At 60.2% G+C, this 26,433-nt stretch overlaps 2 protein-coding genes across 4 annotated transcripts in view; both read right to left on the minus strand.

Annotated features, from left to right (window-relative positions):
* Positions 1-436: 436 nt before the first annotated feature.
* Positions 437-21,060, minus strand: PIK3R2 (phosphoinositide-3-kinase regulatory subunit 2). Of its 3 annotated transcripts, none has more exons than XM_052801256.1 (16): positions 20,933-21,060; positions 13,273-13,999; positions 9,658-9,750; positions 9,067-9,129; positions 7,903-8,034; positions 7,499-7,700; positions 7,103-7,188; positions 6,699-6,804; positions 6,495-6,593; positions 6,176-6,356; positions 5,811-5,936; positions 5,381-5,523; positions 5,004-5,180; positions 4,646-4,717; positions 4,246-4,416; positions 437-3,966 (listed from the first exon to the last, which is right to left on the minus strand). In XM_052801256.1, the coding sequence occupies exons 2-16, from the start codon at positions 13,610-13,612 to the stop codon at positions 3,774-3,776; spliced, it is 2,184 nt and encodes a 727-aa protein (XP_052657216.1). In that variant the 5' UTR covers positions 13,613-13,999; positions 20,933-21,060; the 3' UTR covers positions 437-3,773. The 3 variants fall into 3 exon arrangements, with proteins under 3 accessions (XP_052657216.1, XP_052657217.1, XP_052657218.1); XM_052801257.1 differs by lacking the exon at positions 20,933-21,060 and adding an exon at positions 18,461-18,797; XM_052801258.1 differs by lacking the exons at positions 13,273-13,999; positions 20,933-21,060 and adding an exon at positions 9,936-10,104.
* Positions 21,061-22,161: 1,101 nt separating this feature from the next.
* MAST3 (microtubule associated serine/threonine kinase 3) overlaps positions 22,162-26,433 on the minus strand; it is a 32,786-nt gene continuing 28,514 nt past the window's right edge. The window contains 6 exon segments of the mRNA XM_052801184.1: positions 22,162-24,822; positions 24,931-25,112; positions 25,317-25,453; positions 25,605-25,727; positions 25,852-26,078; positions 26,162-26,362. Of these exon segments, the coding sequence (XP_052657144.1) occupies positions 23,777-24,822; positions 24,931-25,112; positions 25,317-25,453; positions 25,605-25,727; positions 25,852-26,078; positions 26,162-26,362 (1,916 nt within the window). The 3' untranslated portion in view covers positions 22,162-23,776.

Consider the following 26,433-nt stretch of genomic DNA (forward strand, 5'->3'; position numbering starts at 1 on the left):
ATGGCTCCTTGCCGGACCTCTGCCGCTGGCTGCCGAGCCCCCACGGAGACCCCCCAGAGTTGGGAGCGGGTGCTGAAGCACCCCCAGGTTGGCAGCTGCCCAAAACACCCCTTGGGCTTATTTCTGGGGTTCAGCGTGGAGGAACTTTGTACTTCCCCCGCTGTTTATAGCTGTTGTTTCCGGCTGTTTCTCACCCCTTCGGGCTCGGCTGCCGCCTCCTCGCTTGCCTGGTCAGTGAGCCCGGGGCTGGCTTCCGTGTGCCCCAGTCCTGCAAGACCCCGGGGAGCAGAGTCCTGGCACAGCCCAGCACCAGCTGGGCCATGGGCCACATCCTGCACCCAGCCCAAGAGCTGGGGAACAGCCCCAACCCCCTCTGCTCCCCCAGCGTAACACCCCTCCCACAGAAACCCCCACAGCCATTTCATTAATTCTGTTTATTTCTTTCTTTTTTTTTTTTGTTTTTTTGTGGGTTTTTTTGAAGTACCGTACAAAAATCCTCTTACAGTAACAAATACTGGGTTTACATTAGTAAACATCAACAGAAAGAGCATAGAGAACTACTGCTGGTAACAAACAGCTGAAGTGGCAAGTTATTTATTATTGCATATACCTAGGAACTAAAAATCTCAGGAGCGCTCACGCAGCCGCCATATCCTCTCCGAGCACAAAGAGAGCACGAGAGCCCTCCGGGGGGGGGGTTTACACGGGGGAGCGTAGAGCGTCCCAAGCCGGGACACAGAGGGACAAGACCCGAGCTGTGCCCCGGGGAGCAGGAACGGCCACGTTGCACCCACGGGATGTGGGTGCGTGACCCGGTTGAGGGACACGGGGGGGGGGGGTCAACAAGCAGCAAAGCACAGCCCAGGGCCTCAAAACACAGCGCTTACTGGGTTCATCCGGCAGCGTGAACAGCACGAGCGAAAGCATCAAAGGACAAATCACAACTAGCTTATTCTAGGGGAGCTGCGCTGCAGGCAGGGAGCTCAGGGCTTGGGCTTCCACTCCAGGGGGAGACGAGGAAAAAGCTGCGTTTTAGGGAGCCAAGTCAAGCACCGTCAGGGAAAGGCAGCCCTGGGGAAGGGCGTTTTCCTCCTCGTTGTACGCTGGACTTGCGAGCAGAGCCCCGTCGGGGATGGGCCACGGTGATGGGTGCCGGTGGGCAGGAATGGCAGTGCTGGAAGGGGTGACGGTGACCCCCCGTGCTTACGCTGAGCTGCCCACGCTCCTGGGGAGAAAGAGGCTCCGGCTGGGCGGCAGGAAGGGACAGCATGGGGAGAACAGCACAAATTCAGCCAAAAGGATGATAAAAAAAAAAAAAGCTGTCAAGAGAAGCTGGAATTTCCCCAGCCAGCAGAGCCAGGGTGAGCACCAAGCAAAATGTTGACAGGTAATGGCTTGAAGCTGAGACTCTCCCAGATGCTCGGCAGGCCCTGGCATGAGCCAGGAGCAAACCTTCCCAGCAGGACCGGCCCCAAGCTCACGTTGCTGGGGTGGTGGGGGGGACGCAGACCCTGTGGGGTGAGCGGCTGGAGGATCCCGTCTGTCTGCAGCCTACGCCGTGGTGCAGGGATGTGCTGGAAGCACAGGGACAAGCGCAGGACCAGCAGAGAGTCCCCCCAGGCTGAAAATGTGCCACCGGTGCGGGAGCCTGGCAGAAAGCTTTGGGGTGTTGGCGCGGTCCCCCCCGGCCACCCCACAGACCCCAGGAGGTCTCTGCAGAGAGGGCTATGAGCACCGGACCTCCCTGCCCCATTCCCACGTGCTCTTCTCTCTCACATGTCTGAGCCCAAACTATTCCCTTAAATATCCCCGACAGCTTTTCCCAAGTGATCCCCAAAGCCAAACGCAGCCTTTCCCAGGCTCTGGGCCCCACAGCTCCCCCGACCTATCGCCTGCCCCTTCCGTGGCACTTTGGCACCCGAGCGTGTGCCCGGGCTGCGACGGGTCAGGGACAGCACCGCTGCCCCGCATCCTCAGAGCGCCAAACCAGAACCAAAAAACACAGCCCAGGGTCCAGAGAGGGCATGCAGAGCAGGGAACGGGGTCTGTACAGTCAAGCATAGGAGAGCTGCCACAAGCAACAGGAATGGGACGTTTGCTCCAGCAATCCCAGATCCAAAAGGATCCGGGGACCAGCCCAGAGCAAGGCGAGCAGCAGAGCTGACCGGGGGAGGAGGGACGGCACGGTCCCCGATGCAGATGGCATGTCGAGGACAGGAAGAACGGGAAGAGCATGAGCACGCAGCACCCTGCAGATTCGGCAGAGCCCGAGTCGCAACACAAAACAGAAGCGGCAAAGCCTACAGCATCCACCAGCCCGTCCTGAGGACGCAGCCTCCAAAAGGGAAAGAGCCTCTCTGGCAAATCAAGAGAACAATTAACGCTTTCTTCAAGCCAGGCAGATGGGATAACCCAATAAAGCAAACGCCACCACGGCCTCAACTCTCAGCCCAGGTCCAGCTTTTAAAGCTCTTCCAGGGCCACCTCCGTTGCCCTCGAGCCCTCTGAACTCATTCACAACAAATCCCTGCCCGTGCCAGCCAGCTACGATGGGCAGCACTACAGCAACTCCCAGCTCTTTCACCCCAAGTCCCCATACAGTACTCATGATTATAAGTGCTTTGCATACATAGTTCGACATCATGCATATACATTGCTATGCGCTAAGGCCCGTGGCCCAGTGGAGATACCGTCCTCCTGCAGCAGAGAGGTCCTTCATTTTGTGTAGGGCTCGTAGTGTGCGTCGGACTTTGGCCCCCTCCTGCTTTAGCTGGCAGGACCCGAGTCTGCAACAGCCTGACCAGCTGCTGCCCATGCGCTTGCATATAATAATGGGAGTTCAGCAAACACCAGTACTAGGTAAGCAGCCGATTACAAAAAGAACCGTATTTACAGAGCTACAGTTAGCTTCAACGGGTTACGTTTGTAGAGATTCACCGAAGACAGCCGGAAACAACGAGCTGTGCATCCCATAGATTCTGCCGGGAAAAACACGGGTACCAACATGGATTTCACAGCTTAGTTGGCACAACTAAGGCGAGAGATTCATCACTAACTGGATCCTCCCTCCCCAGACAGCAACACTCAAGAGGCGGTTATGACACTAGGGAACAAAACGGTGAGGTGGGGCACAGCACAGAGCAGAGACCTCGGCCGAGAAGCCCCACGGAGGATGGGGTTTCTCCTTTTAAATGAGTCTCTGCACGGGAAGAGCAGCACCCCTCGTACCAGACACCACCTCAGCCTGCAAGATCACCGAGGGAAGCGAGAGTGGAGGATGCACACGCTCAACCATTCAGCAGAGCCTCCTCCTCTGCCTCCTCCGGCATCCAGGCAGGGAGCCCCTTGCTCAGAGCAGCGCTCGCGGCTGCTCGGCCGGGACGGTGACCGATGCCGTGGCGCACCGAGGAATCGGGAACCTAGCTCTACAGCGTTGCGTTGTGGGGCGACCTGCCGGCAAGAAGGGGATCTGACCTGTTTATCGGGGAAGGGGAGGGGGCTGTGGTTGCCCCCAGCAATTCAATCACAACTGGATCCCGCCTCCTAGAGGCTGGAGCCCACTGGGAATCAACAGCTCAGCCTTTTTGCCCCATCAGCCAACACGGGTTTCAGCTACTGACCAAGAGGGACATCAGGAACGGTCACAGACATCTCAGAGGCTCTGGAGGGGCAGGAGCACAGAGACTCAACTATACAGGGTGCAAGAGTCCAGAGCCAGAAAGCAGCGCTCTGGGGAGAAGCTGAAGGCAGCTGCTGTGTTGTGCACGGGCTGCTCATCTGGCTGGTGGCTGGGAAAGGACCGGGTGAGCCAGCGTGACATTCAGGGAGTCATTGTGCTGCACCAGGGACGTGTGCTTGTAGTGCAAGACCAGGTCCTTGAGGGAGGCGTAGAGGTTGTAGGGTTCAGCGAACCCGTAGCCGGTCGCTGTTTTGTAGATCACGCAGTGCTTGGTGTCACCGTCCACCCTGCCAGGGAGACAAGGCAGCACAGGTCAGCGGCACGCTGGGGAGACCCACTGGGATAGGCACAGGGACAGCAGAGCACAAGTGGGCATCACCGAAGCAGCCCAAAGATACATCTGGCCCTGGCAGGAGGAGCCGAGGCAGACGGGAGACCTCGGGGAAGCCCAGCCTGCCAGCTGACGCCTCCGCCGGCCTCCAGCGTCTGGCGAGAGAAGGGCAGAGCGATGTGGGAGCGCAGCCCCTGCCAGCCCCATCCCACCACGTCTGTGCGGGGGTACTCACACCACGGAGCAGGCGTAGCATCCCTTCTGGCTGCTCTCGCGGATCAGGAAGGTGCCGTCCCGCTTGCCGCACAGCATCTCTTCTGCCTGCAAGCGGTTGATCTTCCCCACGTACCACGTTCGTTCCTCATGGTGGGGCAGCTCCTCCTCATCGTCCATCATGGAGTACTGGCTGCAATCGAGCACAGGCAGGGTCGGACCCCCTCAGTTTGGGCATGTGGCCCCCATATCTCCCCTCACACTGCTAGCTGCCGTCACCCCTTCTGGCAGGGAAGATGTCCTCAGCTCCCAGGCAGGGAGATGGGACTTGCCCGCAACCCCGAAGCAGGCAGGACCGGCTGCGCAGCCTGTGCTCCTGCAAGCCCCCCCACATCCCACAACGCCCCAACAGGGACACTCACTCCTCCGTCTCATTCTTGATGCCCAGCCACTCGTTGATTTTCTTCTGCCGGGCACCTTTCTGCGTCAGCCACCTGGAGAAGGAGAAGCAGAACTCAGCACAGGCAGCGTGCCCGGCCTGCGGCGTCCGGACCAGACACCGCTTGCGCAGCCATCACCAGAGGGCAGCAGCCGTCCCCTTTGAGGGACCGCCGTGCCCCAAGGCTGCATGCTGCAGGGCTCCATCCTGCACCCAGCAGCCCGCAAGCCGGTTCGACAAGCCCCAAAGCCCTCAAGGAGCTAGCTGGATCGCTCCTGGTCCATGCCGGAGGGGCAGCAGGGCCCCGCTCCCAGCCCTCTGGGGAGGCAGGCTCTACGTACACCAAATACTGGTCTCGCAGTTTGCGCAGCTGCATGAGGTCTGGCTTGAGGCTGTTCATGCGCTTGTCGATCTCCCGGTTCTCCGAGGCTTGTTTCTTCAGGTCCTGCTCCAGCTTCATCTTGCTGTCGTGGATCTCCGTGATGCGAGACTTCAGCTTCTCCGAGTTCATGAGGATCCTGGGAGAAAGAGAGGGGGTTTAGGCTGTGAGCCAGGGTGGGGGAGGCAGAGGAGGCAGCCTGCCAGCTCCAGCCCACAGCACGCTTCTGGAGAGACAAGGATTGCGCATGCCTCGGCTCTGCGCTGGGCCAGGATGATCCTTCCAGCCCCCAGAGCCTTTCCCCAGGCAGGGCAGGTCACCACCGCTCCGTGTTCTCACCGTTGCACCTCCTTCTCGTTGCCCTCCCGGCGGAAGCGCTCGATGTACTCCTTGCTGCATTTCTCCTGCGTCTGACACTGCTCCTCAAAGATCTTGATCGTCTCGTTGAAGGCCTCGATTGCCGTCCTCTTCATCTGCAGCTCCTGAAAAGGGAGGGGAGAGCTGAGGAAAGGGGAGCATTTGGGCAGGTTTCTGCCCATTCGCATCCCCTCTTTCCCCCTCCCCAAAGCAGCACAGTCCTTGCTGCAGTCCAAATCTCCCCCTCTTCAAAGCCCATTCTTTGGAAGTCCCCTCAAGTCCCGGAGCAGACAAACGGGGCAGCGGGTGCCCGATCTCTGCTCTCCTCTGTGCACAACAGTGCGGCAGTCAGGGGATATCAGGGCAGCCCACGGGGCCTGCGCTCCCAAGGGGAAGGCAAGCGCCTGTGTACCTGGGAAGTGCGTGTGTACTCCTCATACAGCAGGTCGTACTCCCAGCTCTTGTCCTGGTACTGCTGGTGATAGACCTTCAGCTGCTCCCCAACGGCTTCCACGCTGTCCTCTTTCACCACTTGGTCCTGCCATACGCACAGACTCGGTCAGGACCTGCTCCTGCCCTACAGCAGCCTCTCTTCAAGGCAGCTGGTCCCACAAAACCCCACCAGCCCTGCAGGATGTCTGTCACCCCACGAAGCAATGTCCCAGCACGGGAGAAGGGGTGGGATGTTGTCATCTACCAAAGGATCAGGGATGGATGAGAACATGCCCCTGGTTCAGGCTGTGCTGGCCAGCTGCATCCCTGCAGCCCAGGCCTCACCTGCTGGTACTTGGAGATGGGGTAGAGCAGCCTGGTGTCCAGCTTGGCATTGTACTGGGCGAGCGATTCGTGCCGGTAATGGGTGATGAGCTCCACCACCGAGCCGAAAGTCAGCGGCTCTGAGAAGCCGTACTTCCCTTCCCGGTGAAAGATCTTGATAAGCTTGTTATTGCCTCCCTTCCTGTAGCAGGGAGGAGAGAGAGGGCACTTATCACCCTGCCAGCACCCTACACCCGCCTGACGTCTGGGTGTCCAGGCAGCCGCAAGCACAGGGACACGTGCCGACAGCAGAAGCTCTCAGGGGACCCCAGCGCCCTACCTGAGTGTGAGCGTGTACTCTCCCTGGATCTTGCTGGAGGCATCGCGCACCAAGAAGGTACCATCCGGCGTGTCCCGTAGCTTCTCGTTCACCTCCTCCCTACAAGGAACATGATTGTCACAGCCTGTGAGGTGCAACCAGAGCTCCCCTAGATAACTCCACGGACAGGGCACCCAGGACGTGAGCTGCCAGCCACCCCCTTACCGAGAAATGTCACCCCAGTACCACTCGGCGTCCTGCAAGGGCACGCTGTTCCCGTTGGCCAAGCTGGCTGCACTGGGCTTTGGCTTAGGTGGTTTTGGAGGCAAGGCTGTAAGAGAAGGAGGGTTGAAGCATGGTGAGCCCAAGTCCCAGCTCCCCGCAGGCAATCCCTTGGAGCCCTGAGTCCCCCTCCCTGCAGTGACCATCCTGGGAAGCCCCGTTGGCCGGCACGCTGCCAGGAGCTGCTCCAGGTACATCTGCAGCAGCAGATAAATGCCTCGAGCCTGCCTCCAGGCACAGCTGGGCTACAGAAATGCCCTCGGCAACCCACTCATGGGGGCAGAGACTCCATACCCATGGAGCACAAACACCAGAGCCTTGGGCCCAGGGAAGGGGCATCTCAGTACCTGGAGGCAACTGTTCCGGCTCCAACTCCTTCGTCTGCAGAAGTATCTCCAAAAGCAGCACAGAGAAGTCAGAGCTCAGCTCTGGGCTGCAGGGAGAGAGGAGCCAAGTAAGAACAGCGGTTGTGGGGGAGAAGTTGGCACTGCTCCCGTGCCCCCCAGGCAAAGGGGCAGCCGGGGTCAGCTGGTTCATCCCAGCTGCCAGATCCCAGGCTGACACAGAAGCAAGGGCTCTGCCCTGGCTTTGAGTCCCACCTCTGTGCGCTGCCAGCAGTTTAATCCCACGTGCAACAAGGCAGGGGCTGCGGGCAGACCTGCTGTTACAGGCTGGACTCCTTGTCCTGGCAGGCACAACAGCCAACGCTCAGTACACGGCTGGAACCCCAAAGCCTCACGTACCTGGCACCAGGCAGCCGGAGGAGAAGGGGGCCGAAGATCTCTCCCAGGGCCCGAGGGTGGAGGCTGTTGCTCTCGGCCTGCTGCGATACCTTCCCCAGATGCCGGAGCAGGAACTGCAGGGTGAGCGTGTTCTGGAGCGGGACCGCAGGCGACTCCAGGGCCAGCAGCAGCTGCTTCCGGCAATTCTCCGGCTGCGGGATCTCTGGGGAGAGAACAAGACACGATGGAAGGGCTGGGACAGCCGGCACTGCTCTCTACGCTCCGGCCGCGTCACAGCGTGGGAGCGCTGTCAGCAGCAGGGGCCGTGAGCCAGACCCCATAGGGACAGGACTTATTTTAATACCCCAAACGCGTCCGTCCTGCCCAGCCACCCATTCCCAAGCGTGGCCAGGGGAGGCCCTTACCCTGCAGGACGCGAAGGATGTCTCCGTGCACGGACACCGGCACCACGGGGGAAGGCAAGTCCTGCAGGTAGCCTCGCAGCGCCTCGCCCAGGGAGTGCACATCAAAGGGCTCCAGGTCACCCAGGGTCCAATCTGCCAGGGCACAGATTTCCCATGGGTGGCAGGCACAGCGCCAGGCACCCAGCCAGCAGCTCTGGTGCTGCCAGCACCCATCCCAGAGACCATCACACACCACCCAGCCAGCTCTCACGGGACACAAGCAGCCCATGTGACAAAGAACGCCTGGAAGTGCCCCCTGCATCCCAGAAATAAGCTGGCTCTGGGATCACACGCAGGTCCCCCCTGGGGAGGGGGCAGAGGTCATTTCAGGTGCCCACACCCTTTGCCCTGAGCCCTGCCACAGGAATTCAGGCCACGCATGACTCGGGTGAGAGTTTTGTTCCCTGCTGCTGGTAGAGACAAGTGCAGACTGACCAGCACACACCGAACCCAACGGGGAAAACATCTCCCTCGAACTGTGATGTCCCACGAATGCAAGGCGCAGGCTGTCAGGACAGCACGTAAAGCCTGTCCCGAAAGTGGCGCGGCCAGAGCCGACAGCACCGCGCAGTTGGGGTTTGCAAGAACATCTCTGGAAGGGGACAAGCCAGCGTGGTGCTGGATGAGGCCCAAGCCCAGCCAAGAGGAAGATAGCTCCGAAGGCTCCCCAACAGAGACATCAGCTGCTGGCACAGCGGAGCTAAGGCTCCAGCCACGAAGCTGAGCTGAAAGATCCTCCCTTGCTTATTAGTGGCGTGACAGAGCCAGAGAAGCCTCCGCCAGCCCATCAGCAGAGCACCCCGAGAGTGGGGCACGCCGAAGAGACAGCGGGAGACAAGCACAGGGGTTCACTTGTTGGCCTGCGAGTCTCCGAGCCGGTGCCGCGTCCCTTTGCTCCAGCCCACGGACAGTGGCAGGAATCCCCCCCTTTCCCATCCCTTCCTCGTGAGACAGGGACGTGTCAGGACGGGGACGGCCCAGCCCCACAGGCAGCGTGACGGGAGTCAGGAACTGCCGGGGACAGGCGAGCTTGGCCTGGATTGCATTACTGCTGGCGCTGTCACATCCACTAATCTCCTCCATCTGAGCCGATTCGCCTCCTCACCACGCGGAGCTGGTTCTTACCGGTTCTCAGCGCTTGCCTCAGTTCGGAGCCAGATGTCCTGTACAACATCTCGCTGTCTAACCCTGCGGAAGCGGGGACACTGCTGTGAGTTGTGCAGCTCCCAGCGCACGCACCGTTTCGGTGCCAGCCCGGCACCCGCGCGCCGGCCGGGCAACGGCTGCGGCATGGCTAACCAGGCCTGGATGGTGTCCAAGCCAATCTCCTGCAGATGCTGCCGCAGTCCCCTTGGCCCCCAGGACACCCGGTTCAGTGGCCCCGTTTCTCCCCCATGGTGCAGATCCGGGCTGGAGGTGCTTCCCAAACTCCAGCACTCATCCGGGGCACGTAGGCATCCTGCGTGCAGACCCAGCCCCCTCATCCCAGGTCTCTGTGCAGGATGGCGCAGGGGGTCAAGCTCGGCTCTGGGAAACAGCAGCTCAAGCCAGGCAGGAGCGGGAGGGCCTCCCCTTCTGCAGGCTGCTGTGTCCTGCCCGTCCCAAGGAGCTCAGTCCAACATCAATAGCTTTTGAAGACAGCTGCCTCCCCCTCTGCCCTCACTGGGGGGGGGTTTGGGAGGTATCAGCCCCTCAGTGCTCAGCATCCCCCCTTACCTTTCTTCTCAATAGCTTCCACCAGCTTCACCAGCAGCGGCGGTGCAATCTCGGGAGGGCTGAACTGCTCCTGCAAGTCCGGGAGAGGAGACCCTGGGGGAGAGGGAGGGAGAGAAGGGGTCAGCCCCAGCTCAGCCCCTACCAGATGCTCTGCAGTGGAACCAGGCCAGGGCACAACCAACGCTGCTCCCAAAGGCAGCGTCCGAGGGCGAGGAAAGCCGTGGCCCCTGCCGCGAAGCCGCAGCCCACACGAACCCCGCGCGGAGGCTGCAGGGAACCTGTGAGCTGGCCCAGAAAACAGCACGGCACTTGTTGAGTCCGGCCTTGCTCCGAGCCCCCGACGGTGTGTGCATCCCTACTGCTCCCTGCAAGAGGCAAGGAAGCAGAGTCTGTCTCCCTGGGGACCCTGGCACCCCGGGCAGGGAGCACAGGGGTTACCAGGGCTCCTGGAGCTCAGGCCGGTTTCGGTCCCTGCCCAGTACAGGGGCTGCGCAGGGCTGACGGAGGAGCACGGCTAGGGAGCTCGCCCGCGGTGGTGAGCTGTGATTAATCCAGCGATTCAGACAGAACGCCATGTCAGCAAATTCCTGCCCTTGATTGCTCGTTTAACATGGAAACCAGCCCTCTGCCTCCCCCTCCCCGCGAGCCCACAGCCTCCGTGCAAGCTGTTACAGGGTGCGGACAGCCCGCGGCACAGGACCGGGGTCCCCCCCCTTTCTGGGGGATCTACGGCCCTGCATCGGGTGACATTTCGCTGCCACTTCCAGAAGATCTTGAGGTCCCAGCTCCGGGCACCCCCCTTCCCCTCTGCTGGAGGGGTGACGCATGCCGGGGCAGGAGCACGCAGGCCCGGCCGGAGAGCTGCCAGCGGGAGGTTTGCCGAAGGATGAGCGGTGCCAGGCTCCGTTTCGTTTCCAACTGAGCACCAGCCGGTGCAGGAGGCTCCTTGGGGCCGCTCCACAGCACCAGGCAGACCCTGGGGAGCCCACGGTCGGTGAGGATACCCAGCACGCTCCGCTCTGTGGGGAGGCAGAGCCAAAAATCTGTTGCCCATTGCGAAACACAGCTCTGTTGTCACGGATCTGACCCGAACTCGCCCAGTGTGGTCTCGCCACGAGGTGCAGCAAGCTGAAACTCCGCACCCGGCTGAGCCTCCTGCACCCACGGCCTCGCGGGGAGGCGAAACAGCTCGTGTCGGTGCAGCCACGGAAAGGGGAGTAAATGGGGCAGGCACCCAGCGGTTCTGCAAGGGTCTGTGCTGCTGGGGGGGGGGGGATCCCCCCACCAGAGAGAGCCCCTGGGCACAGGAAAGGGTTCAGGATGGTGCTGGTCAGGGTAGGGAAGCTGCAGGAAAGCTGCCAGGCTGGCAGCTCCGAGCCTGACCCTTGGGAAGGGCTGAAGGGAGAGTAAATACTGGTGCTGCCCACGTGGCCCAGCCGGGAATGTGCTGCTTCAGCAGGCAGCAGCTTGCCTTTTTTTATCAGGCAGCCTGTGCCGGAGCCAGCAGCGGCTCCCAAGCCTGCCGGGCCCTCCAGGCTGGGCCGCCGTGAACAAGGCCGCTCACAGCACGGCCGGGGCAGCTGCGGAAATATTTCCGAGCCGCATTTTCCGCTCGTGTTCTCTGCGGAAGGCAAACACCGGCAGCTCGTAAATTCACCGGCAGAAAGCGCTGAGTCTCGATGCTCTGCGGGGCCAGCCCTGCTCCTGGGCTGCGTGACAGCTGTGGCACTGGTCCTGCTCCACGTGTGACACCGGGGGGCTAAGGGATCCCTGCCAGCCAGGGCAGGACCCGGGAAACAGGGCAGAAACGCCACCAGTATAAGCTTTGTGGGGCAGCCAGGAGACATCTCTGCACCTCCCAAAGTGTAGACCACGAAGAAATAACATGGGCTTGGCTTAAATACAGTTTCTCGGTTGCAAAAACGTGTGTCCGCAGCAGCATCCCAGCAGGCTGCGTGTAAAATGGCTTTGGGCGTTTGAATTGCCACCCTGCAGGCCCCAGCTGTGCCCAAGGTGGAGGCTGGCCGTGGGGATGCACCCACCGGGGACAGGGCTGGCACCCCCTCATGTGCCCTGGTACGTGACCCTCACTCTGCTCCAGCACCGGACAGGATGCAGACAGGCTGGCTTTTGGTTTCTTTCCCAACCGCGTCTTTTCTGTGTGTCAGGAGCTTTAGCACGTATCTTCTTCCGCATCCCAATGATTCCCACCCCTGCGCAGGGCAGCGGCTTTGACCACCCAGACACACCTCCACCAAGCCGCGCTTGAGAAGAAGAGGAGAGAGCCCACGAAGGCATAAATACAGCCCCTGAGGGAGCGCAAGGCTGGATGCAGGCAAGGTCGCCGCATCCACCGCAGAGCATGTCCCAGGCTCCCAAGAGGAGCTGCTTTCTTGGAAAGGCAGGTTGCGAGTGGGATGACTCAGGTCAGCAGCTCTCGCTGCCAACCCAAACGCATGGCCCGGTCACGTTCCCACCCTGCGGAGACGTTTCCTGGGGCTGCCTCTCCGGCTCCGGGAGCGAGAGCTTGGGAGGCAGCCGTGGGGAGCTGCCCCAGCCCCACCACCCCGGTTTCTGAGGCAGGGGCTCCTTTCCATTCCTTAAGACCCCAGAGAGGTTTCACACAGCTAGAAGCATCTGATGGGACAGCCGTGGCTCCCAGGCAGAGAGGGACGAGGAGGACGCAGGACTGCCAGCTGGGAGCGTGCTTCGATGCCCACCACCTCCTGCTTCTGACCCTACTCCTCCCATGCCCACAAGCACAAGGTCTTCTGCAAGGCATGGGAAGGCAAAGTGTGGTTATCACCCCTATTTGCTGTCTCAAAGCACCCGGGGGCTGCTGAGCCCCTGCCACAGGGTTCATATGCCTGGGAGCAAAAAAAATAGGCAAAGATAAGGCAGCTGCTACGGGCAGCACTGAGGCACGGCGGCTCTCCCAGCTCCCGGACCAGGTCCGTGCCAAGCCCAGTGCCGGCTGGGAGGCAGCCGCAGGTGCGGAGCAGCCCATGCCCTGCCCGAGGGCGGCTGCCCAGCCCCAGCGAGAGCTCTGCGATCCGCGGGGAGGGACGGGTGCCAGGCAGACAAGCAATTAGCTCCAGTTCTCGGAAGTACTCTTTTAGACCCTGACTTTTCTCCTCTTGCCCAGAGACAAGTAATTGTGTGTCTCAGCGGGGCTGAGCGGCTCTTGGCAGGGAGCAATGCCCTGAGCGCTCCAGAGGCCGAGGCAGGGAGGTGGTTGGGAGAGGTCAGGACTTTTTCCTAAAGGGAGGGAGCAAGGCAAAACCCTCAGCGGAGCAGGGAAAGGAACCAAGGACCATGGGGATCATGGCTGGTCATGGGCCAGAGAAGGAGAAGGATCTCAGAGAGGGGGACAAGGCTCGCCCCAAAAATCTGCTAAGCAGATTGATAAACTGGGGGAACAACATGCTTTTCTCTCGGCCAGGACTGACCCCACAAGCCCCAGGCAACTCAACTGCATTGCTGCCAGTGGGGACAATCCAGTGCTACCGAGCCGAGGGCTTCACCGCTGTCCTGCAAAGCCACTCACACTCCCTCATCCATCGCACGCTGGGAGCAGAGGTCTCCCGCAGCAACACGGCACGCAGCAGGGCTTACCTTGCTCCAGAGCATCCTGCAGCCGGCAGCTGCTGGCCCCCGGTGTTGCGGGCAGAGGTCTCTGCACTCGGGGCCGATGAGAAGGGACGGAGATCTTCACAGGCCCCACGTACTCCACGTACGTGCCGGGAAAGTCGCCCTTCTGCTTGGTTCGCTCGTTGACGCCCAGGATCCACCCGATCTGATTGGGGGTCTGCTCATCCCCGTCTTTGAAGCCCAAGGCTTGCAGGGCCCCCTTGCTCACCACCAGGATGTCCCCAGGCAGCAGATCAATGTCCTCCTCGCGCTCCTTGCGGTAGGGGTAGAGCGCACGGTACTGGAACCCATCGGTGCTGCCCATTCTTTCTGCCGTGGGGAGAAGGGCTCTGAAGAGTAAGGCAGTGCGTTTCGGGCAGGATTGAAGGGATCTCAGAGGCAGCTCTCCCCCATCAGCACTCTGAATGTCTCTGCATGAACCAGCACCCCAGGTGCCTGGTACGGGTGCCCCGGTGCGCTTAGGTGCAGCCCCTTTTCCTTAGCTTGAAACCACGATTCAACCAAATTATGGAGCAAAGGGAGAAGGAGACAAACATAATCCAGCACTTGTGAGCGGGCATGCAACAAAGAAACAGGAGATCAGGGTCCGCTTCACCAAAAAAGAAGCAGGTTTCTTGGAGTCCAGGGGGCAAAAGCACAGCAGCCTTCCAGCCCAGAACGGCGTGGCATGCTACATCTCCCTTCCCAGTGCCTGCAAAGAGAAGACGACCTGTCACTGCACAGCCAGGCACCCCACACCCTCCTGAGACGCCAACATTCAAAGTAGGGGTTCATCTGAGTAGCTGAGAGAGGCAGGACTCGTTTCTCTCCTACCAACCAGCTGATGCTGAGCCCTGGATCCAACCAGAACACGCTAATACCAATTTACACTCCCAAAAGCAAGAGAGGAGCCAGCGGCTGTGGGCAGGAATGCCACCTCCTCTCTGCTACAGTCAGGCACCAGCTCTGCATCTTAAAGAGGTTCGCTCCTGCTTCTTCAGCTTACCCTCCTCGCAGCACTTATGCAAACAAGACAACAAGCAGGACAAAACAGCCTTTATGCAGAACTTTTGCAAACAGAAAAGGGTGACCCTGCAACCACCAGCTGGAGGCTCTGAATAGGAGCAAAACAAACAGATTTAACCTTTCCTTGTTAAATCGATTAAATTTCACAGTTCACCTTTACATCTCCCCATGCAATCCCCCACAAAGTCATTTTCTGAAGGTAGCTGCCCACAAAGGTAGGTTAACCAAGCTTTCAGCAAAAGGCTTTTGAGATGCTTTGCCATTCCCACAGAGCAGCACTTCAAAGCTTTGCTCTGAGCAAAGTAAATTTTTGAACTTTTCAAAAGCAGCAGCAGCATCAAGTGCAGGCATGGGTTCTTTTCACAGAGAGGGAGGTGAGAGAAGTTAAAAAAACCCAACCTTTAGAAGCCTTCAAGTCTACTTAGAACTGCTACCTGCCTTTCAGCTATTCAGAGAGAAACTGAAGAATATGCTGCCTGCCCTGCCCAGAAATCCACCAAAAAGAATAAACCTAGGTTCTAACATGTTCTGGAAGGGATGTATGAGCTGGGGCATTCCCACCAGCTGGGCACGTCCTCTGTTCCATCGCCTCCCGGCCACACAGGCGAGTTTTCCACCTCCCCCAGGCAAATCCCAGCATTCCGGTTCCCGCAGCCACGGCATGCAACCAAGGACCGGACCTACAAGGCACCGGGGCAGCCAGAAACCAGCCTTCCCAGGGACACCCTAGGCCTGCTGAAACACTGTTTGAGCTGTTTTGGCCCAGAAACCACCAAACCCAGCTCAAACACTCGAGTCTCATCTGAAAACTATTAGTGAGCAGGAAGGCGCTTCTCAGGGCTGCCGGAGCCTCTGCAGAGGGAGGCGAGGAGGCAAAGGGAGCCAGGGCACCCTTCCCGGCGGGGTCAATGCACAACCAAGCACGGCACGAAGCCAAGGCTGCTCCGACCGACCGCTGGCTGGACTCTGCGAGAGGCACTAGCGTTGGTGATCTGCAGTATTTCAAAATAACCCTTTTGGGCCAGAAACACATTACAGTTCACATATCAGCTACAAGGCCCCCCCCCCTCTTTCCTCCTGCACATGCTACCGCCCCTGCACGCTACCAGAAAGTCTGAGATCGGTGCGAGTCCCCTGAGGGAAGCCAGCTTCACCTCTCTGCAGGCAGGCTCTCCAGCCCAGCACCACGCTGAGGGCTCCTTCCCTTGACAAAGAAGAAAGGCACAAGGAGGCCATGGCACATGAAACCTGTGCAGCAGCCAGAGCCCGCGCTGGTTGCCCGAGCTCGGGCAAGCGTCCCAGCTGGGCTGTCTTTGCCATGAATGAGCAGGCATTGCCCTCAGGGAGGTAAGACACTTGCAGCCAGGATTGAGCCTGATCCGGGTCACTGGAGAGCTTCTCTGGAGCTCCAGGAGTAAAACCAGGCTGCAGGACTCACGGAGAGACCCTGGGGACAGGGGTTGCTTGTGGGAGAAGCAGTACAACCCAGCACAGCTGCCATGCAAGCTCCCACCATGCTGGGATGGCAGCCGCAGGGAACTCGCAGCGGAGCCCGCATTTCCCCAATCCAACTGGCCCCGGCCAGGAAAATATTACTTCATAATCCAGAGCATAAAGAGAGATTTACGACCAGGCTCACTGCCTGCCGCTCGCCCCTCTGAACGCTGCCTGTCAGGGTCTGACGGAGCCGAGACGGCAGCACCGGGGGCAATGTCTGACTGCCAGGGGCCCGAGCGGCCACTGTCTGCTGGGAAAGGCGCCGGCAGCTCCCACTCCTCCCGGAGCGGACAGACCCCGTAACGCACCCAGAGGCAGCGGAGCCCAAACCCAGTGGGGTCGATGCTCCCCCAAAGGCACCTCCCCAGCTTCCACCCGCAGATCCCAGCCCCGACTCCAGGCGCCTCAGACATGCTGGTGCAGCTGAAGAGGCTGGAAGGACAAAACACTCAGCCCTGGCAAACTCGTTCAGTAGCTTTTAAAAGCAGATCTGCGTGGAGGGGTGGGAAGAGGAGAGTGTTGCTCCGGAGCACTGAGTGTCTCCAAAGAGCAGGTCCCGCAGCTCCTGCTCCGTCGACTCCTTCCAGCCTCCTTCCCTGCGGCGGGAACGCAGAGGCGCAGCTCTGTGCCACCCTGTTCTCCGCGTCCCAGCAGGTCACTGGACACGTGAAAAAATACAGATAACTTAGAGCCAGCCTGGTCCTGGAGCAGCCTCACCTGCCTTCCCTGCACTCAGCCCACGTGGGGATCAAAAGCCCATGAACGCAGGTGAGGAGCCACCTGGGAAACCCAAATGCACATGGCTAATGCCGGCACCATCCTCTCCAGGGGAAAGACTTGTCCTCTGTCCTGCCACGGACCCAGTGAGCAGCTTCCCAGGCTAAGCTGCGTGTGCAGGATGGCAACCGCCAGTCAGAAAAGCTCTGCGCCCCACAGAGAGCAGCTGACCGAATCGGAGTGTCTTTGGAGAGAGGGAACGCACACTTCTCAAAGCCCTTAAACAGCTCTTCGGAGGGAAGGCGAGTTGGGGAAGGCAGCGCCGAGAGCCTGGGACACGCACGAGCCTGTCGGCTGGAAGCACACCTCCGAGCACAGGAGGGAGGGAGCAGCTTGCCAAAAGATTTCGGCTGGGCCTGGCTCCAGGTTCGCTCGGCTCTCCGAGAGGAACCTCGTGTGTCTGTGCTGGCGAGCACTTTGCTTAGGCTGCTCTGAAAATCCCATGCATCAGACATCTAAATACCTTTGGTAAATCTATCTCAGTGCCCAGAAACAATCCCTCGATTCATTAACTGCTGTCAATACTTTCTTTGTTTAATACATCGGTTTGAAACAAAAAACACATTACGAGTCTTTTTGTGTGTGCCCAGCACATAAATAAAAGCATCTTAACATTTTAAATGTGGTTCCTGTGCTTTTTAACCCAGTTCCAAATGCAGTTCAAAGTGCAGCTTGACTCGAAGCGAGACTGAGCGTTACTTTCCCTCCAGTGAGGCGAAAGAACACATAAAAATATTTAAAAGAAGAATATGCCTACAACAATCTACACAGCTCAAACCTTTCCAAGTTACATCAGATCCTTAGCGAGCAAAAAACCACCAAACCAAGTTTTGAACTGCAAAACGCTACATGTTAATGGGTTACAAATAATGAGAACAAATCTTTCCTTTATTAAAGGGAGAAAATAGGACAATGCAACTAGGGATGGAAATAAAAACGGACACGGAACTGCCTGCCACATCGTGGCCTATCGTGACAACTGCTGCTGCATCAAGTCTTTCTGACCTACACAGCCAGGGCAGCTCTGCCGGCCCCATCGGAGTAGCAGAAGCTGGCAGTGCCGAGCACGCCGTGGGTCACACTGCGTCCACAGGCAGCCAAAACACCGAGCAGCACCGCGGCAGAGAGGGCAAGAGCTTGGCAACCCCTGGTTTATAATTCGGGACAAACAGCACAGCAATTCCCCGCGATCCCAGGCAGCTTCCCAGGCCGGCTCCTTCCCCAGCCCCGCCGAAAAGCCTGAACGACGACTCGCAAGGCTCGAGCTATAACCGAGGCCACGGTGGAGGTGGCAATGCCACGACGAGCTGCGGAGGAATGAGCCGGGCGAGCCCGCAGGGAACTGGTGCAGGCGGGAAGCGGAGCTGGACACGGTCCACCAGCTGCCCCCAGGGAAGCAGCCAGAGGAGCAGGGAGAGCCGGAGCCATGCCGGGGGCTCATGCTCCCAGATTGGCAATGGCTACGACGCTGCCAAGCCAGCTGGTATTTCCCTCCAAAGAGGGAAAAGAGGCGAGTTACGCCGTGAGTCGTGCCCAAGCCAGGCCTGCTGTCCTGAGAGCGACCACATTGCAGCAGAGGCACGGGGCAGCCAAGGCCATTTTCACCTCTTTTCTCACCAAGAAATGCTTCCCACGCAGCTGGCAACAGAGCCGGAGGAGTAGCAGCATCCTGCCCATGGCCACCAGCTGCCCTTTGCCCGGATACAGAGCATTTGCTGCTCAGACTTTAGTTTCATTAAATATTTTGCTTTATTCACTGAAGCCCAAGGAAGTGAAGGAATATCTGAAGCATTTCACTGAAAACGTAAATGTTATGGTTAGCAGAGACCTGAGGAGCCTCATAAATCCCTGCCTTGGCATAACCGATACCTACCTCGTTTTTGAGAGGCGTCTGGAGGTCTCAACAACCCCCTCCTCAAAGGCTGGACAGTCTGAGAGCACCTCAGGCAATCTGCAGACCTACTCCAAGGCTTCTCTTACTGTCTGGAGGCTTCTCCTGACATCGGACATTCTTGCTTCAGTTGAAGCCTGTCCTGTCTCACCCACCTCAGGGATGTTCTCCTCCTCCCCGCGAGAGCCTTTTACTTGGCTGGAGACTTTTACACACCCACACCAAGCAGAGAAGGACCAAGCACCCTATACCAGCGCTATTGCTTCACGCCAGGCTCCCTTTATACCAGCCCCCCAGCAGCAAGAACGCACTACTTCCATTTTAGGAGCATTCATGGGGCTGGGTTTAGGGACTTTTTTCAGCAATAAAGCCAGGAGCTGTATTTCAGCTACTTCCCTCAAAAATTACAGTTCTAAAAAAAGTGAGTCCATTAAAAAAAAAAAAAAAATCCAACTGCTCTTGCTAACTTATCTGCTTAAAATCACATTCCCCGGGGTATTTGGAATTTATGTGACGATTTCTTAGCAGCTCTGCACAATGCAGCAATCACATGAAGTAACCTACAAGGTGAGAAGCGACCACGTTAGCAGACCAGCATTATTTGGGTATTGGTTGAGAGAAGCAAGACCTTCCAACTTGAGAAATCCACTGTCCCTTCCCCTGTTTGCTTTTTATCTTCCATTACTTGATTACTTTAGCTCCAAGCTGCAGCTCCAGATATTCCCAAAGGAATCAAAAGAGCCCTCAATATTATAAATACTCTTTTTCATTGTAAACACACCCCAACAGTCGGAGCAAAGCGCCGGCGCTCTGACACGGCTCCAAACTGGCTCCGCAAACCACTCTGCTCCTCGCCGCATTCCAGCTGAGCTGCGGTTTCTCTTCCAACCCAGAGCTTTTGTCCAGCAAGACCCAACTGCGGGCAGAAAGGATTTTCCTGCGTGCTTAAAACCTTGTTCTACGAGTGAAAACCCGAGGGTTTGGGGCAGCAATCACCTTTAGGACAGAAGCCTCGCCGCAAACCACACAGGCAGATTGAAGCATGACCTGCCCACGTCAGAGAAGAGAGTCACCAAAGAAACCAAACCATGGCTTGGACTTTCCCACATCATGGAAGAGTCGATGACTGGAGCAGAGGCCAACCCAGCCTCGGGGACACACCAGCCCTTCGCATGTTAGGGAAGGGCGGGGGAATGGCCAGGAAAGCAGTGATTTAGGCTATATTTACTCAGCTGTCTCCATTCTCTGCTCTCACAGAGAAAGTCACAGGGCCAGTTCCCCAGTGACTCTAAGAGCTACTCGGGAAATAAAAGCCACGCATTAATGGGGAGGAGAGGCAGCCATTCCTCTGTGGCGCTGGGCACGGGTGCCGAAAGGCGCAATGCTGGTGCCACTCCAGCTCTTCGCAGCTCTCACACAGCTCATTGTAGACAGGTTTCCCCCCCCAGGTTTTATTTCCCATTGAACACAGACCCTCAGTTTCGGAGGTATGTGACCATGGGAATCTTCCCCTTCAAGGGGCTGAGAAACGTCCCCAGGATTGGGAGAGACACGGAGCACAAACCTCACTGGAAAGAGGTGGCCTGGCCAACCGTCCCAGAGCCAGGGTTTGGGGGCAACTGTGTCTAGAGCCAGCAAAGCCACAGCCACCCCCAGGCTGGACTCCAACACATCCAGCCGGACAGGCGCATCCCTGGGTCATCCGGCCCCAGCCTGGGGTCTGCTGGGGTAAAACCGTGGTGGGACCAAACCGCAGCCGGGCAGGGGAGGGGGCACGGCAGTGGGTCCAAGCCCTCAGCCCCCAGGCTGGAGCCACGCAGCCCTGACAGGCTGCTTTTCTCCGGCTCTGTCACGCAAAGAGGGGGCTCAGGACCCCTGGCAATGGGGGCTGCACCCTGCCAAGGGAGGGGTGGTGGGGGGGGTGTCCATGCCCTGGCACCACTGCAGGGGGAATGGCACAGAGGTCCCCGTGCTGGGGATGGAGATAGCCGGGGGGGGGGGGTTGATGGGGGGCACAGCCCCCATCAACCACCCTCCCCACAGGGAGAGGACAGGGACAGCCCTGGCACCACGGTGGAGGGGACACAGCTCTGGCACAGGGGACCTGCCCTGGCACCTCAGGCTGGGGGGGGGGACACACGACACAGGGCCAGCCCGGGGGTGGCACGGCCCGGGGGGGGGGGCTGACACTGCCCTGGCAGCGGAGCACCCTGCGCTGACACCACCGGGAGGAGGACGGGGACAGCCCCGGTGCTGCCACCGGAGAAGGGACAGAGGTTCGGCCCGGGGGGGGGGGGGCCCGGCGAGGTGCTCCCACCCGGGGCGGGGGGGCCTCACGCTGAGGGGCCGCGCTGACGGCGGGTCCCGGCACCAGCCAGCCCGCCAGGCCCTGGGTCTGATCCCGGCTCCCCTCTCTCCCGGTCCCGGCCTCCCTCTCCCCCGTCCCCGTCCCACCTCTCCGCCGGCCCCATCCGCCGCCGCTCGGCTCCAGCCCGCTCCTGCCTCCCAGCCCGGCGGCAGCCTGGGAAAGGGCCCGAATGCCGCCGGAACGGCCCGAACCCGCCCCGGAAAGAGCCGACAGAAGCCGGAGAGGGACGAACTTACCCGAAGCCTTTGCAGCCCCGCCTCTTTCCCCAGGCCGCCGGCAGCGATCGGAGCCACGCCCCTCGCCCGAGCGGCTCCGGAAGGAGCCGAGGGGTCCCCGGCGCCAACCGCCGAGCGGCGCTGCGGGAGAGCGCGGCGGCGCCCCCTGGCGGCGGGTCGGGACCGCGGGTCGGGCACTGGGCACCGGGCACCGGGCACCGGGACGGCACCGGGCACCGGGCACCGGGCACCGGGACGGCACCGGGACGGCACCGGGCTCTGGGACTGCACTGGTCATGGGGCATGGCACCGGGCATGGGGTACGGCACCGGGATTGCACCGGGCACCGGGACTGCACCGGGCATGGGGCACGGCACCGGGCATGGGGCACTGCACCGGGATTGCACCGGGCATGGGGCACGGCACTGGGACTGCAGCAGGCATGGGGCACGGCACTGGGCATGGAGCACGACACCGGGACCGTACCGGGCACCGGGACTGCACCGGGCACTGGGACTGCACCGGGCATGGGGCACGGCACTGGGACTGCAGCAGGCATGGGGCACGGCACTGGGCATGGAGCACGACACCGGGACCGCACCGGGCACCGGTACTGCACCGGGCATGGGGCACTGCACCGGGCAGGGGGTACGGCACCGGGACTGCACCGGGCACTGGGACTGCACCGGGCATGGGGCACAGCACCAGGACTGCACCGGGCACTGGGACTGCACCGGGCATGGGACACAGCACTTGGCACTGGGACTGTACTGGGCATGGAGCACAGCACTGGGCACCGCATTGGGCTGTGGGTGCTGTGGACATGGGGTACTGCACCGGGCACCGGGTGCTGCACCGGGCACGGCACTGGGCACCCACAATCCAGGCCCCGGGCCAGAGCCGAGCACGGTGCCAGGCGTGCCGCTGGCAGGGCCGTGTTCCCCCGGCCCTCCCTGCCCGAGCTGGGGCAGCTCCAGCACCCACCAGCCCCATTTACCCCTCGCCATCACCCCATGCAACGGGCGCTCCCTGCCCAGCCACGCACCAGTGCCGGCAGCGCCGAATCCACCCGCCCCGGCTGCAGACACCACACCGCGGGCTCATCGCAAGGAACAATTTTAATACAACATAAAACTTCCCGAAGGTAAGAACAGAGCTGGGTGCTGGGCAGGAAGACACGGTCCCCTTGGCTTTTAAGACATTTTCCATTAAAAAAATCCTTTTCCCGCCATATCCACGCCACCGGTGCGCAGCCGAACCCTCTTTTCCCACGGTGCCGGTGGGCACGGGGTGCCCGGTGTCTCCCCCAAATCCCGCTGCCTTCCTGAGTCCTTAATACAGATGGTGGAGGAAGAAGCAAAGGAAACGCCGAGCAGCTGCGGCTGCTCGTTTTTTGGGGTTAAACGGCGCCGGTTTAACGGCAGGAGAAGCAGGATACGGAGCCTGGCACAAACCGCACGCGCACAAAATAGTCCAACACGCAGCCAAAAAATCCGTTGGCTGCACTGGGGTAGGAAATGCGCCCGTCGGCGGTGGCGCGGTGATGCCCAACGGCAGGGGGGTCGGCAAACCAGGGACGGTCCCCCCCATCGCCAGCACGGTGCTCAAAGCACCGGGGCGGCAAACCGTGGCAGAGGGGAAAAGCCGGTACATGCATTATCAAATGGAAACGTTTATATCATAGAAAACAGTAGAAATGGAGGGGGGAAATGCCAGGTTGAGCTGTAGTTTGCTGGATAAAAAGCGACGGGGGAGAAGACAGGGATGAAATTTCCAAATTACAAATGAAGCAGCAGCACAGGCGCTCACTGGGTTGGGTTTTTTAAAAAAAAAAAAAAAGAAATATTGGCTTTTCACGGATGTCTGTATGCACCCACTGACAAACGCTGTGGGCTGTGGTGGCAGAAGAAATGCAAAAAGCAAAAACCGACCCTAAAAATCCCATTAGTATTCGCATCCGATTGCTGACCCCAAGGGGAAGTCTCTGCTTTTCCCGCCTGGAAGAGCTGATGGAGCCGGGTGGCTCCAAAAGGCTCCGAATAAAAGAATTAAAACCTTTACATCCGCTATACGCTTATAAAATGAACCATATGCATCCTCACACGATGAACCATATGCATATAAAATCACCCATATGCATCCCAGCTCGGGCTGCCAGCGTTTGGGGGATGTTGCTGTGGGTTTTGGTTTTTTTATTTTAAATATTACAATTACCCCTCCTGACGGGGGTTTCTTAGGAGATTTGGGGTGTTTCCAGCTAACACTGACGTTAAAGTGGGTCTTTGCAAGGTTAGAAAAGAGCGTGTCATCCGGCTGGGAGCTGGGAGATGCATGGAAAAGCCTGGGACCCCCCCTGGGGCCGAGTCGGACCCTGTGACGGTCCTGCACTGCCCGTTTAGCTTATAAAAAGTAATAAATTAATTAACGAATATTTGCATCGAGTCCTTTCTATACACAAAGGCTGGGGCCCTGCCGGGGAAACGCCGCCACCGGAAAAGCTCCCGCGTCTCTATAAAAATATGAGCATCTTTCGGGGAGTACAAAAAGCCTTCGGGGGAGGCGAAGTGCCGGGGTGCAGCCAGCCCGGCCAGCGCCGACGTCCAAAATGGCTCCGAGGACGTTTATCTCATGGATACGCCACGCGGGATGGGTTTTTCGGGGAGGCGGTGGGATGCTGTGGGGAAGCTGAACCATCCCTGGGTGCCGGCGTGGGGCTCAGGCGTGTTCGGCCCCGCTCCACGTGCTGCCCCGGGGTGCTGGGAGCCGAGCACCCGCTGGCTCCTGGCCGTGCGTCAGCAGTGCCGGCGGCACCCGCGGTGGTTGCCGGTGGCTGGTTGCTCTCTCCCCGCAGTTCCGATGCTGCCGGGAGCCGCGGTCCCGATATTCGCATCCATCCCGCCGCGGCGATGAGATGCTGCCGTCCGGCTGCTCGGTGTTGCCGATGGGGTAGGAGCCCTGGCATTCCCACTCGGCTGCCGCCGGCTCCTGCTCGTCGCTCTCGGAGCCCTGCACCGCGATCTGCGGGACCGGGCTGGGCTTCGGCTTCGGCTCCACGCCGGCCATGCCGCTGCACTGGAGAGCTACACCCTGCCCGGCTTCGCTCTTGCCGCTGTCTTCGCTTGCCGGCACCGTCTCCGGTTCATCGAAACTCACTTCTTGAACCGCTTCTTGCTTCTTGAAGGAGTCCCGGCGCTCAGAGAGGTTCAAGCGCCGCATGACCACCACCTCCTGGTCCCGGTCGTGCCTCTCCCCGAGCCGGGAGCCGGCAGGGTGATAACCGTGCTCCCCGGGGTACGCCGACGCTTCGCCCTCCCCAATGGCCTCCCCATCCATCGCTGGCATCTCCAGCCCCAGCTTGCGGCTGCCGCCGGTTTTCTTCTCCGCCAGGATGGTGACGATCTTCTCGGCCGACTGAACGCGTTTGAGGAGAGGGGAGCGGGGGCAGTCGGCGCTGCGGGGTCGCGAGCTCTGCCGGACGATGGTGGGGGGGGACAGGGTCTTGCCCTGAAAGGAATGGGGGGTTTTGGGGTACCCGGGAAGCGGAGATGGGGAGCGTTGGGGAGAAGGCGGGCGCTGGGCGGAGGAAGGGGTGCAGGCGAGGGGTGAGGGGGGGATGCTGCTGGTGGATTTGCGACGTCCCACTTTGTAGCGTTGCCCACCCAGTTTGGGTGCCAACCCGTGCAGGGAGCTGGGGCGCACGTGGCCGGCGGGTGACGTTGGGGTGCTGGAGGAGGGAGAGGTGCTCTGCGGGGACGCAGCATCTGCCGTACAAAGAGAAACAGGTCACCGCGAAGGATGGAGGGACACGTGGCATCCCCGCCCTGCCCGGAGCAAATATCCCCCCCCAACCCCGCCGTGGGTTGGGGTACCTGGGGGCAGGTCGGGAGCGGGGCTGCGGCAGGGTGTCGCGGGACCCGGGGACAGGCTGTGCGTGGGGGACTCCGGGAGGCTCTCGCTGGAGGACAGCGAGTGATGGAGACCGGAGGAGAAGCTGCGGCTGGTGTGGAGGACCGACGACTGCTTGGAGATCTTCTTGAAAAGGGATTTTCTCCTGGTGGAGGCGGGGGGACAAAGGTAGCAGGAAAGGAATAGCCTCGGCTTCTCCTTAAAGCTGGTGGCCCCGACTCTGCTGAGCTGGTGCCAGCAGGACCGGAGCCCACTGGACACCCCAGTATGGCAGAGCCGGAGCATCCTCCCCCAGCTTCAAGGACACCCCGGGAGAAATGCCATTTTATCCCGCTCCGGTTCTACCCACCTGTCCTGGCCATCCCTTTTCCTGCTCTTCTTACTCCTCCGCGCCATCCTCGTCTTGGAACTGTTTTTCCGAGCAGGGCCGATTTTAATGGAGGTGTTCTCCAGGGCGGTGGTCCGCAGGGCCACTTTATTCCCGCTCTGAGGGACGGAAAACGAATTGCTGCAGCGTGCTGGATCTAAGCACCGGATCCAAACCGGCTCCTGCCTCGGCTGCCGGCAGAGGCGATGCCGGGGAGCCGCTGGATTGATGCACCAGTCCCAGGTGAGCAGAGCAGTGCCGGTCACCTACCTTCAGCAGCAGCTCCACGACGTCCCGGTGAACTAAACCCAGGACTGACTCGCCGTTCACATGTGTGATGAGATCGCCCGCTCTCAGCCCCGCTTCCTGCGCAGGGCTTCCCTCTTCCACGCTCTGCGATTGAGAGACCAAGGTTTTATTCGGTAACAAACTGAAGTTTCCTCTGGGGGTTTTCCCATCGGGAAACGCGGTGTCTGGCACCACCGGTCCTTCTCCACGTGGAGCCCAGGCCACGTACCCAGACCATATGGTGGACAGTATAGACGTCGCTGTCCCCCATGTAGACGCGGATGGCTCGCAGGGTGAAGCCGTACTTCTTGCCCGAGCTGTGGATGATGATGGGGGGCCGCAGGCTGGCGATGGCGAGGGATGAGTCTCGGCTTGGGGAGGAGTCACGGGAAGAGGGGTTGGAGGAGAGGGAGTGGGGGGAGATGGGGCTCATCAGGGCACCGCCGCCAAAGTCATCTGCAAGCGGGAGAAGCCAAGCTCAGCCTGGAAAACCACGTGGCAACCACCATCCAGCAGGATAAACCGCACGGCACACAGACCCGAGGTGATGATGAGGGACAGGGCTGAGACGGAGGCGGATTTGGGGACACGGCTGCCCGGCGAGGCTCTCTGCCTGTCTGGCACGTCCTTCTGGCTGCCCAGCCGACGGCTCCCGCCTGGCTCCAGGCCCCGGGGAGTTGAGTTTTTGGTGCCGGTGCTATTGCTCCGGAGACGGATACGGTTCAGGCTGACGAGATCGGCTGCACAGAGGGGAGGAGGGAGAGTTTGGGGATATAGAAAAGCCACCCCATGCCACGCAGGACCCCGGCTG

Source organism: Harpia harpyja, chromosome 11 (genome assembly GCF_026419915.1).
Source record: "Harpia harpyja isolate bHarHar1 chromosome 11, bHarHar1 primary haplotype, whole genome shotgun sequence".
NCBI classification, from domain to species: Eukaryota; Metazoa; Chordata; class Aves; order Accipitriformes; family Accipitridae; genus Harpia; species Harpia harpyja.